This window comes from Orycteropus afer, unplaced genomic scaffold, assembly GCF_000298275.1.
Source record: "Orycteropus afer afer isolate SDZICR_OR568_19922 unplaced genomic scaffold, OryAfe1.0 scaffold00006, whole genome shotgun sequence".
Classification (NCBI taxonomy): domain Eukaryota; kingdom Metazoa; phylum Chordata; class Mammalia; order Tubulidentata; family Orycteropodidae; genus Orycteropus; species Orycteropus afer.
The window spans coordinates 26,486,237-26,499,504 of NW_006921593.1; the positions used below are offsets into that span (position 1 = coordinate 26,486,237).

General features: G+C 52.5%; 2 protein-coding genes across 2 annotated transcripts in view; both read right to left on the minus strand.

Annotated features, from left to right (window-relative positions):
• SNORC (secondary ossification center associated regulator of chondrocyte maturation) overlaps positions 1–3,506 on the minus strand; it is a 6,901-nt gene extending 3,395 nt beyond the window's left edge. Inside the window, exon 1 of the mRNA XM_007941776.1 lies at positions 3,434–3,506. Coding sequence (XP_007939967.1) covers positions 3,434–3,506 — 73 coding nt within the window. The remainder of the gene's footprint in view (positions 1–3,433) is intronic.
• A 9,051-nt stretch (positions 3,507–12,557) lies between these two features.
• Positions 12,558–13,268, minus strand: part of GIGYF2 (GRB10 interacting GYF protein 2) — a 150,085-nt gene continuing 149,374 nt past the window's right edge. The window contains 1 exon segment of the mRNA XM_007943778.1: positions 12,558–12,625. Coding sequence (XP_007941969.1) covers positions 12,558–12,625 — 68 coding nt within the window.

Genomic DNA, 13,268 nt, shown 5'->3' on the forward strand with positions numbered 1-13,268 from the left:
TGGGTGGGTGGGTGGGTGAGTGGATAGATGGGTGGGTGGATGGATGGATGGCTGGATGGCTGATGGGTGGATGGATGGATGGGTGGATGGGTGGGTGAGTGGATGAGTGGATGGGTGGATAGATGGATGGGTGGGTGGGTGGATGGAGGGATAGGTACACAAACATACATAGATGGTAGGTGGTAGATACATGGGTAACTGACAAGTGATAGACAATAGATAAGATATATAGATGGTAAATGGTAGATAATAGATGATAGGTAGGTAGGTGGGTAGGTAAGACATAGATACCAGGTAGATACATATATGGGTGGCACGTGGAAGCATATACAAGGATAATAGATATGCAGATGACTGGTAAGTAGATGATTCAGACAGATGGTAGATAACAGATAGATATTTGAATGATTGATAGCTAGATTAGATACTTGGATAACTGACTGATAGCTAGATGGTAGAGAGAAGAGACAAGAGCAAATGAAACCCACCAGCAATTGGTGAATGGAGGTGGTATGTCTCTTGGGGTTCACTGGAGAACTCTCTCAGCTTCTGTGTGATCTTAAACTCTTAGTGAAGTTTTGCAAGGTCCTGCCCCCCACACCCCTGCCCCACCACCTGGGCCCCAACTGGATCTGAGCCAACACTCTGCTCTTGGGCAGACCACTGCCCACTCTCTGGGGCTGCCCAAACTGGTCTCCCCTGGCTGGAGGCCACTCGGGGGTGTGAGGGCGATTGGCACCCAGAGGGCCCAGGCTTCTGCTCAGGGTGGCCAGGACTGCAAAGTTGGGGTCTGGCTACCACTCAGCCTGCTACCAACCACAAAGACCACCCTGTGAAGAGGGGGTGACCCCACCAGGCCTCCCATGTCGCTGGGAAGGTAGGAACAAGCAGTCTCCCAGCCACTGGAGGCCCCAGGGCTGGCAGAGAAGAGGCCCAAGTGTGCTGGCTGCTGGCAGGCAGGCCTGAGGTCTGGGTTTGCGGACACCTGCCTCCCTGACCCGTGGACAGGGCACTAGCCCTGCTTGCTCAGCACACACGCAAGCCAGCCTGCAGCAGCCTCCTTCCTGCCCCACCCCAGGGCGAGCTGCCTCCATGCTGGGCTCTCTGGGTACAGGCCCAGCTGGCCCCAAGCTCAGCAGCGGAACAACAGGACCCAGAGCCCCTAAGAGGGCACGGAGCTCGCTCCCTGGGCAGCTGGGCCAGGTGAACAGCCACCTCTGCCTTCTGCCTGAGATGGGAGCCATCTCGGGGGGGAGGGTTTGGGCTCATGGTCAGGGGCAGTTGGAGGCAAGCCCAGACCTTCTCCCTGGCCCCCTGACCCAGCCCCCCTCTGCTGCTCCCACTGAAGCCTGGCCCTCCCCATCCCCAGCCCTCCCTCAGGCCCTGAACCCTGAGGGGCTGACCCCTTGGCTTCCATACTAGCTCACCACTTTCACGTGGGGGCCCCAGCAGACGCTCAGTCCCTCTGCCTTGACTTTCCTGATCTGTGACATGGGCTCATCTTGCCCGTCAGAACCTCATGCAGGAGGGAGCTGTGCAGCCCTCATCCCCCTGCTGCCTCCACCCTCGGGACCCCTCCTGGCCTGGATCACATGTCTGCCCTGTGGCCTGCTGCACTGGCCATCATGGGAGACCCTGGCAGGCTGGTCCACAACGCACCTGCACCCAGGCAGTCAGAGGCCAGGGCCCCTCCCTGCAAACCTGGGCCAAATGCTATGCAGACAACCAGCCAGAGCCCAGCTCAGCCAGACCAAGGGCTTTAGCATCATCTGTGTTTCTCTGTGTGGGAGCTCTGGTGGCGTAGTGCCTAAGATATCTGACTGCTAACCAGAAGGCTGGTGGTTCAAAGCCACCAAGCACTCCTCAGAAGGAAGATCTGGCAATCTACTTCCATAGAGATACAGCCTCGGAAACCCAAGGAGGGGTCCTATGAGTCAGATCTGACTCAACGGCAGTGATCTTTGTTTTTTGCTTTATGCTTCTCTGTAATCCGAAGGAAAAGTCAAAGGTAGTAGCCGTCCACTCCCCAAAGTGATCCTTCTGGAAAGTCACGGGCAGAAGTAACTGCCGATGAATTTGCCAGCAGGAGCCCCGTCTAAGGAGGGTGGGATGGGACAGGACCACGCGGCAGAGGGACCAGCACGAGCAAATACTTGGGGGATGAGGACACAGGCAGAGAAGAAGTGGCAGCTTGGCCTCTGGGACGTGGACAGAGGACGTGAGACCTGAGAACACAAGGAGGCCCCGCCCCCTGGTGTGCTGAGACCAGGCTCTGTGGTCCAAGGTAGCGGTGCCCTCAGCCTATGTACTGACCATCGGGGACATGACCATGCCAGGTCCACCACCCCACCCCACCCCGCCACCCTGCCTTTCGTAAATAAGTCTGTTTAACGCTCAACCTGCCCACAGGCCCCGAGGCCAGGCGCCCGGCTCACAGTCAGCCTTTGTGTGGTGTGAAGGGCCTTTTCATCCCTGTCCTGGCCTCCCGCCCGCCAACCTGGTCGGCCCCCCAGCCCCGGAGCTTCGGCCACAGGCAACTGGCAAGGAGGCCACAGGCTGGGCCTGGACTCGAGTCCTCAGGCTGCTCCATCCCTCCTGTCCGTCACTGGCCCCCAGCACGCAGAGCCAAGGGCAGGGGTCTGCCAGCCTTTGAACATAACAGGCCCAGGGTGGCAAAGCCAAGCTACCAAGCACCCTCCCTGCCAGGATGGCAGGACAAACAGCTGCCACCAAGCAGCTGACCCCAGAAGACTCAGGATGGGATGGGGGCCTGCCTGCTCTTGGTAGGACATGTGCAGGAAGAGGTGAGGCGAGGCCAAAACACCAGGTGTCCCCCAAGCATTCCTGCAGATGCACAGTCCACCCGCAGTGCTGGGCCTCTAGTCTGGTCAGGGGCCTCTGGTGGGCCAGGTGGGGCAAAGCTGACCGCTGGGGGAGCAGGGCCCACACGGGAGCAGCCCAGCCTCTACCAGGCATGAGCCAGCACCTGCCCCTCCACCACCCCACCACCAGGTGGGAAAAGCAGTTCAGGGCTGGAGGTCACAGTCCCAAGGCCCAGCCATGAAGATGCCACCCTACACTTGAGGTCCCTGCCCCCATTCCTGGGGTGGGGCACCCAGCTGGCCCCTCTCCAGCCTGTGTGAGGAGGCTGCCCTGAGACAGTGGTGCTCGGCACAGAAGCAGGGGATGCTGTATGGCTGAGGGACAGCCGGGAGGGACAGCCAGAGCGAGCCCAGGCCCTACTTAAGGAGCCACTATTCCTGTCACAATTTCCCAACACACCCATACAAATGCCACAGACCTCTCTCACAGGATCCTCAGAATCACCCCAAAGGCTGCCCATCTCCTGTGAAAAGGTCACGCCCCCTGTCCAGCCTCAAGATGGGTCTTGGCCCTGGCTGGTGGTAGCAGAGCCGGGCCCTACAGCCCTTACCTGTGAGCACAGCAGGGACCAGGACCCCAGAGAGGAGCAGCAAGGCCACGCGCAGAGCTAGACAGGATGCCATTATGGCCGGAGCAAGCGCACCGGCGAGTGGACGCACGGAGCACGGAGCTGGTTTAAACTCCAGACCAGTGAGGAGGAGGCATCAAAGGGCTGGGACGGGCTTTCATCAATGCCAACTCTGTCCTCCTGGGACACCGTGCCCGCCCCACACATGCAAACACACACAGTGAACCGTTACCCAGCAGCCCCACCCTCTGAGAGGGAGAGGAAGTGGCTCCCTCCTCTCACACTCACACGTACAGGAGGGAGCTGGAGTGAGCACACACACCTCTCACACCTACTCCTGGGCCGCCGCAAGTGAGAGGGTCGAACACTTCCTTCTGCAACAAGATCACCTAGGGAACTTGGAAAAGCTGCCTCCTTTTACCACTCTGTTTCAGGGGGTCTTGGGTGGGCCCAGAAATCTGCATTATAATGACTGTAGCACCTTCTCATGTTTATTGGCCACGGAATTCCCTATTTTGCAAAGGCTCTGCCTATCTATCTGTTAGGGTGGTCTATGTTTTTAAATTTATGCACACAAGTTCTTTGTGCGCTCCATATAAAAACCCTTTGATATACTGCAACCCTCTGATACGCTGCTCACCTGGAAGATGAGCAGGGTCCAGACAAGTGCTCACAGAGCTTATTAGAGATGCACTTCTAAGGCTGTTTCAACCCTAATTACCCAGCATGGTCTCTCCCTCTGAAGCCCATGGTGTTAAGTGTCCCATGTCATCCTTTGTTGCTCTCTGTGCCCCCAGGTGCTCTCATCTCACCTGAGGCTTCAGATACCACCTGTAAGTCACCAACAATTCCCAGCCAGGCCTGGCCCTGAGCTTCAGCCCTACTGCCTATCCAACAGCTCCGTGGGTGTCTAATGGGCACTGCCAACTCAGCATGTCCCAATGAAAAGTCCCAGCCCTCCCACTCAGTAGCACCCCAACCCCAACCCCCACCTCCTAACCCATCTCCCTGGTGTCCCAGCAGCACATGGAGTCGTCACTCACCACATCTGTGAACACACCCCTACTTCAAACCTTCATGATTTCCCCCCAGGTCTTGGTCCCAGCCCACTGGCCTTGACTGGTCCCATCAGCACACCACACTGACCCTGTCTCAGGACTTTCCACTTGCTCTCCTCTCTGCCCAGAAAGTGGTCACTCAGTTCCTTATGCAACAGCTGAGCAGCCAGCCCCTACTCACCCCTCACATGATCAAATTTCTGCATACCATTTCCGTTTTTGTGAACCCAGCTTGTTTTTTTTTCGTTTTTAATTCTGGAGAAGTAACTTAACAGTATATACCGTAAGTGCACACACCTGTAGTTCACAGGTTAGATCTTTGTGGACGTATACACTTGGGTAAACAGCATCCCAATCAGTACAGAACATTGCCGGCACACTGGCAGATCCCCTCGTGCCTCTCTTCCAATCAATAATCCCAAAGCACTATATTCTATGACATAGATCAGTTTGCCTATCATTGAATTTCAAATAAATGGAATCGATTATGATATGGAATCATGGTTTCTTTTGTTCTGAATTCTGTGAGATGCATTTGTATTTGTGCATGTAGCAGGAGTTCACATTTTACTGCTGAATAAAAAGAACCGTATGAACATGTATCCATCTTTGAACTTTTAAAAATACAACCCCTTGTCTTTATTATCTAGTGGCTATACGCACTAGCTTCTCTTGCTGATATAGCTGAAGATAGAAGTGCTAGGTCAGGAGGAGGTGGTGGTGGAGGTGGTGGTATGCACTCGAGGCTGTTCCAACTCACAGTGACCCTATGGGACAGAGCAGAACTGCCCCACAGGGTTTTCCAGGCTGCAATCTCTGCAGGAGCAGATGACCAGGTCTGTCTCCCACAGAATCACCCGTAGGCTCGACTTTGTCAGCTTAACCACTGCACTGTCGGGGCTCTTTCAGGTCAGACAGCAGGCATAGGTCTAGCTTCAGAGAGACTGCCGAGTGGGTTTTCTTCTCTGCTCCCATCAGGTGGACGAGCGTTCCAGTTGCTCCAAACCCTCACCGATGCTCAGGAGTGCCAGTCTTCTTATTCCCGGTCATTCTGGTGGGTATGCTGTTTCAATGTAATAGGATTTTAATTTGTATTTCCATGACTGATAATGTTGAGCACCTTTTCGTGTTTATTGGCCACAGAATTCCCTCCATTTGGGGCCTATGTACCTGTTAGCTCTATCCTTTTAAATTTATGCACACGAGTCCTTTAGTACACTCCACATAAAAACTCTGTCTGATACAGGTTCTGAATCTTTGTATCTGCACCTTTTCTCTCTAAACGGTCTTTTGATGGTTTATTTGGGTTTTCTCTGTGACTCTTAATTCCAGGCAAGCACACTGTTATTTTCCTTACTGGTGCATTTCCAGAACCTAGCAGCATGCCTAGCATGCAGCAAACATTCGAATTCCAGGAGCTGGGATGGACTGATGGTCCCTCATTTGTTCACTGCCTTGTTCATGCTGATCATTTGCTTGCCTCAGCCTTCAATTCCCGCCTTGCGCCCTGCAGTGTAACGTGGACTCAGATCCCCAGATTACAGTCCGAGACTTTCACCCAGCTGATGTCCTACTAGGGTCTCCCCATGGGAGACACTGGTGGGAGAAGTGATTTCTTACAGCAGCAGCAGCAGCAGCACTGGCTACAGTAACATCAGTGACGTGGGGTCAGGAGGTAGCTGTGGGGCAGCCACAGAGGCTAGAAGTGCAGGTTCCCACATCCTCAGCAGCTAGGCTCAACCCCAGGTGCGTCAGGGGACAGTGCTCTGCTCCTCCAGCCCAGAGTGGGGTCAGTTTCCTAGTTAGTTAGTAAATTTCTGTGATCTCATCTTCACTCTTTTGCTCCTTTAGTCCTCTGGACATCCTCGTAACACAATCCTGCACTCAATCTCTTCTGCTGGAAACACCCAGAGTACCTGCTTCCTCACCAGATCCTGACCAGTGCATTAACTGGTGCCTACAATGGTCTGAGGAGCTCTGGTAGCACAGTGCCTAAGGCACTTGACTGCTAACCAGGAGGCTGGCGGTTCAAACCCACCAGCCACTCCTCGGAAGGAAGGTTAGGCAATCCTACTTCCGTAGTGATAACTGCCTCGGAAACCCAAGGAGGGGTCGCTAGGAGTCGGGGCCAACTCGATGGCAAATAACGACAACAACAGAATGGTCTGAGCAAACAATGTGTCAAAGGTGTGGGTGGCCTTGCTTTGTGACCATCTGATGTGGATGTGGACACTTCATTGTCAGCAGAAAGTAAGCTGCTGGTACAATGGGGCCTATATGAAGCCTTGGGATTGCTTAGCATGAATGCCTATCACAGACAAGGCTTGACGGACCTGCATGGTAGCAATGCCAACCAAAAGGACAGGAAAGTCAACTGGCTACTTCTTACTGCATCAGGTACTCAAGAAAATGACAGGCTCAGGGATTAAAAACATGTGGCCAAGACATGACAGAAGCATCTCTTCTTGAAGATACAGGAAAATCTGCATATGAACCAAGTTCAGATATTAAGAAATTACTGTTCATGGTTTTAATATGACAAAGACATTGTGAATTTTTTGTTACTAAAGGCACCCTGGTGGCACAGTGGTTAGCAGCTTCAAACACACTAGCTGCTACAGGGGAAAGAGATGTAGCAGTGTGCTTCCTAAGATTTCAGCCTTGGAAACCCTGTGGGGCAGTTCCACTCTGTCCTCTAGGGGCGCTGTGAGTCGGAATCAACTCCACGCAGTGGGTGTGTTTTGTTTGGGCTTTGCTTCAAAGAATCGACTCCCTGGCAGTGAACTTTTGCTTCGGTGGTGCAAATGTTCTGCAACTGACCTCAAGGCTGGCCATCTGAAGCCACCCAGTGGCACCATGGAAGAAAGGTCTGATGATCCACTTCTGTAAAGACAGCAGTACAGAAAACCCTTCCTGGAGCAGCTCTACTCTGTAACACACGGAGTCAATGTTGGTCAGAATCAACTTGACAGCAATGGGTTTGGTTTTGTGCGTTACCAACATACACTGAACTATTTATGAGTGACATAATACCTGAGCTAGTTTTAAAATATTCTAGGGAAGAAGGACCTCGACACCACCCAGAAAGATGACCTGGGAGCAAAGCACATCCTTTGGACGCAGGGCCCCTGTGCTGAGAACCTCCTAGATCCAGGGGAAGACTGATACCAAGACACATGGAGATTTCCAAGGGACACCAAGCCCTTCCCCCAGAGCCAATAGAGAGAGAAAACCTTCCCCTAGAGCCAGCACACTGAATTCAGACTTCTAGCCTCCTACACTGTGAGAAAATAAAATTGTTTTTTGAAGCCACCCACTAGTGGCAATTCTAGGAGCTCTGGTGGCATACTGCCTAAGGCACTTGACTGCTAAGCAGAAGGCTGGCAGTTCAAACCCACCAGCCACTCCTCAGAAGGAAGGTTGGGCAATCTACTTCCGTAGCGATACAGCCTCAGAAACCCAAGGAGGGGTCGCTGTGAGTTGGGCCCAACTGGACGGCACACAACAACAGCAGTGGTAATTCTGTTACGGCAGCACTAGGTAACTAAGAGAGAACCTGGTACCAGAGGAGCGGGATGCTGCTGTAACAGATACCCAAAATGCAGAGGTAGTTTCAGAACCAGGTAATGAGCAGAGGCTGGAACCGTTTTAAGGTGTGTAACAGTAACAGCCTTGATTCCCGTAAGAGACTGTTGGTGGAATTATGGACATCAAAGGCAATTCTGATGAGGGCTCAGAAGGCAGTGAGGAGAGCCTTAACACGGGAAATGGCACACAGCCAGAAGCAGAACAAGGAGACTGGCACAAGATGGCAGGAGCCAATCCACAGAGTAAGGGAGATGAGCGCCAATCCCACAGAGGCTGAGGAGGACCGCACTGCCATCAAGAGCCAGGAGCAGAGCGCATCCTGTAGACCTGGTGTCCCTGCACTGAGGACTCTGAGACCCAGGAGACAGAAAGCTGCAACACTGGAGGGAGCATGAGATGGCAGTGGTATGGGACTGTCAGATGGCTGCATTGGGCTGGTAGACCTGCAGAGCACACGAGCTGGGTACCTTCAGTGAAGAGGCTTCCTGGTAGAGTAAGATGCCCCCAGGCATTTACTGGCAAAGCTGAAGAGAAGGAACCCTTGCTTGGTACCCAAGTTCGAGAGCCAAGCCTATCTGCAGGAAGGGCTGAGAAGCAGCCGTCCTGATCAGTGAACTTATCCCGAGTTGTTCCTGTTACTTCCAAGTTGCTCCCGATCCTGAGTTGTAGCCTGTTACTTCCCTAATAAACCTGCAACCGTGAGTATGGTCTGAGTCTGTGTGGCCGTTGCAGCAGATTATCCACCCAGCACAGCACAAGAGAGGGATGGCTAGTATCAGAGTTGGCAAAAGGCTGGAGAGTGGATGATGTCTGACCTCCACCTCCCAGGAACCAGCTTTGGGCTGCTGGTGACTATCTCTCCCCCCTTATGAAGTCAGAGGACTTCCGTCTCCATCACTTTGCAGAGAGAGAAGCTCCTCTCAAAGGCGCAGATTGCAAGTCCCATAACGGCATTCCCAAATGCTGTAGGGGACCGTCATTCCCAAGGCACCACCTGACATCCATGAAACAAACAATTCCCCATGGTTCCCACAAATGCTGCAACCTCCTCATCAGGAACTGAAGGAATCCAAGCCGGACCACAGCCAGCATCCAGAGGTGGGCTCCTTCAGTTCCAAGAAAGCCATCACCAGCAAGGCCAATTTTCCAAGAGCAAGAATGCACTCTTGGTGTTCCTTAGAATACACATGCCTCCTGCTTTCTACACTGAAGAACAGGACAGAAATCTGTTCATCTCAAAGGGTCACTTCTGGTTAGAGGCCACATAGTGGGACTATTTTTATTAATAATAGTGAGAGGGCTTTTTTCTTTAAAACTGTTAATATGGTCACCAGGTCAAATACATTTTACAATACTATGCATCAAATGACAATGGTTGCCCTAAAGAAAAATGAAGTCAGAAATACCACTACTATCCTGAAATCAGTAATTCCCTCAATGTAGAGCCAACCAGAGAGTCAAAACTGCGGATGCAGAAGCATAACCTCATTTTACACAGAAATCATTTCCCAAAAATGGCCACAACAGTATCTCCCATCCTCCAAGCTCTTCCAGAGGGGACCTCCGCTCCTCCCAGAAGTCACAGCGGGGGGCGGATCTGTGACCACTCTGACAGATCACACTGCACTAACATCTGCGGACAGCATGACTGCTGAGCTTCAGTCAGGTAAGAGAACAAAGCTTCTGCTTGGCTCTCTGGGAAGCCAACTGCCACCTAACAAGCCTGACCACCAAGCCTGCCATGCCAAAGGGTGTGTCCAGTGCCTGCAGTCGACACCTGACTCAGTTCCCAGATGACAGGCAGCATCAGCCACCAGGTGCCAAGAGCCAGCCATCTTGGACGTCCAACCCAAGGAGCCTTCCTAAGATTGCAGCCCCACATGACCACTGCCACATAAACCCCACGGAAGAACAGCTCAGCTGAGCGCTTCCCAAATTCCTGACCCGTAAGGTTACGAACAAAATCAAGCAGTTGCCTTGAGCTTGCTTGGGGCAATTAGTTATGCAGCCACTACCACCAAAACTCACTTGTGCAAAGTCATCATCAAACCACCCAGCTGGGAAGGTTTTCTCTCAATTAAAGTCACTGGCAACAAACAGCGTACAAAACAAATATTCCCAAACTCAGAAGAGTTGAGAGGATTTGGAGATGAGCTTCTTGGAACGGTTAAAAAAGTGGTGGGGCCACGAGCGAAAGAGCCAGCAGAGGAGGCCGTCAAAGAGCAGACTCCAGAAACAGGAGCAAACCCTCGGAGGGCAGAGTGGTTTATTCCTCTCCGGTAAGCAGGAAATTCCCCAGGTAGAAGCAAGTCTCCTGCTTAAGCAGATGGAATGTCTCGTAACTAAAATGACTCTGATCCCCGCAATCTGCCCACCCCACGCCCTAATTTTTAATTTATGTTTTCCCTGAGCAAACAGTCTAGTCTGAAAGATACACGTGGGCTCAGGAGGGGCACGCTCACAGGGGTGTGTCTGTGGGTACAGGGTAGGTCAGGGCACAAAGAAAGCAAGCTTCTGGCACAATCAGAGGAGGAAAGACATTTGGTCAAACTTACCGGTGTTGACCTTGACCTCTGCATTCCGAAGCACAGAGCCAGACCGTGTTGCAGAGCCTGGTGGAGAAAGCCACGCCGTCTCCGTGTCTCGGGCCCTCGCCTGCTTGGCGCTTTTCCACGATGCCAAGAGGAACGGTGTGAAACGCCCCAACGGCGAGCAAGCACGAGAAGTGTGCTCAGACAGAACACAACCAGGCTTTAGTTAAGTTCTCTTTTATTTTCCTCCACGCTGGCAAAAGTTCCGAGGAAGCTTAAAGTTTTGTAAACATTTTAACTATCCCTCTTCCCCACCCCCCACTCTTGAATTTACAAAGCAGAGGAGAGCTGGAGTTCCGATTTTTAATGGGTCCCCGTCTCCTCATGCCATTGGATCCAAAAACTTTGTACACGTTTGTAGCAGTCTCTGTATAGTTATTGTACATGTTTAGGAGGGAGGGGAGAAGGAGGGATGGGAGAATGGTGATCCAAAAGAAGAAAAACAGAAACCAAATAAAACCAGCCCAGACCACTCTCTCAGAGCAGCCCCAGCCTTCTCCAGGCACTGAGGACAGGAAGAAAAGGTGCTGTGCTTGCTGCACAGAGCCGGCCAGCTGCGGCGCTTCTCTCATAGAGCAGCCGGCCAACGGCTCCAGCCCCAAGGGGGACTGGCAACCCAGTGGTGTGCTGTGGGGGGCTAGTGGAGGCAGGAAGAGTATCTGGTTATAAATAGGGCTTGAACACATTTCTATCTAAAGCGAAGGGGTATGAAGAGGCCACGAGCAGCAGCCAGGGCAGGCTTCTCAGGCTTCTCCTCCTGCTGTCTCCCTTCCTCTCCATCCCACTTCATCCTCCTGCATAGTGGTTTCCATGGACGAAGGTCTTAGAGATGGTCAGGTGTTGTACGCTCACTTTTCAGAAAAGGCAAACAGCTTGCCATTCCAGAATCTTTCAGAAAAACCTTTTTGGGGCCACAGCAAGACACACATACAATGCTCTGAGGAACCAGATGAAATTCCAGGCTTTTATCAGAAGCAAGAGTTTATCCAAAATGAAATTCTACAAATTCACACATATGGTGAAGATCCTAGCTGCCTCTTGAACGAGACAGATTCTCAGAAGGGCCCAGAATACACTGGTCCTAGTCCTCCGAAGTAAAAATATTTATGGAAAAACCCAGTTGTTGTAAGAAAGAAAACTTAAGAGGAAGTCTCTCTCCCAGGCCACAGGGCCTCCTCTGTCCCATCGGGTAGGAGTACGCCAGGGGAGAAGGCAGCTCGTTGGGAAGTCACTATCTAATGAAGAAAAACATGGCTCCTTTCTCCGAAAGGACGCTCAGAAACAACAGGCAAGGGGGTGCAACATCAAACCAATCCAATCGAAACTCCAGCCCATGGGGGGGGGCTCTGGATGCAATCCCTAAGCTAGCTGGGGCAATGCCACTGTGGCCTGGGAGAGGCTCTGCCACCTCGGCGGGCACTCCCACCATAGCCCACAGGGTGCCATGGTGCTGACTACTGACTCTCTTCATGATTGCACCAGTGAGACCCCTTTTGCCCTTTGGGGGAAAAGGAGGAGGAAAGTGACAAGAGAAGGTAAGCTGCTACCGACAGGTCCCACACTCTTTGGGAGACAGTCGATGAAATCACGGCACAGGAAACAGTACTGCCCCGAACCAGCCTTGTGGGGGAGGCCTCCCAACTGTCCCTCCCGAGACAAGACAGTCTGTCTGCTCGCTACAGTCTGAGGTGCTCACCCACAAAGACTGGTGAAAGAATCTTGGACAAAAAGGGCTGGAAGAAACCGCCTGAGATGATGGGTTGGTCTGTGATTTGCTGCAGGTAAAGAGTGAGTGGCAAGTGAATGTTGTGTCCAGAGGTGGAGAATCCAGGGTCACCAGAGAGGAAAGGCCAGGCCACGGGCAGGTGCTCAGTAGTCATCCAAAGTCTCGATTTCACCCATGTTGAGTCGCTCTGATGACGCGTTGACCGAAAAGCCTGCAGGGAACAATGGGCTATTAGTGACCACCCCCAGATAACCGGTGGCTCGGAGTCCAGTCAGCCGGCAGGATGTAGGTCTCGCTTTAGAACACACCACAGGGATCCTAGAGAGAGAGAAGCAACAAGGACAAAGGTCCGAGCAGAGGTTTTTGCCCTGCCCATGGGAGGTTCCGTTTGTACTGGTTTCTCTCTCAGGGTCCTGGAGTAATTGCGAAGGAGAAACAACAGAAAAGCTAGCATAGCTGCTTAAAAAGAACTGCAAACTACTGCCTCAGAGAACCCAGGGAAGATGGTGTGTTGCTGTGTGTGTCGAGGCAGGGCTGGCCCTGGGGAGCCTGGGGGACGGTTTGTTGAGGAGGTACGCAGTGTGTGTTTGTGTGTGTGTGTGTATGGGGTGGGGAGGCGCGTGACCACAAACTAAGTGCTTTGTAAACACCTGACCACACGGCTTTGAAATCCAGGTGGGGTTACTCAGCATCAGGTTTACTTTAACAGAAATGAAGTCTGTGAAAGTTCTAGGTCCTTTGTGCCTGACACGTTCCTCCTACCCCACAGTAGAGGGAACAGAAAGACCCAAGCCCTCTACTCCACTCCAACGACTGGAAGTAGATCTGTAAAGGGAAGACCTTCTGTGAACAAT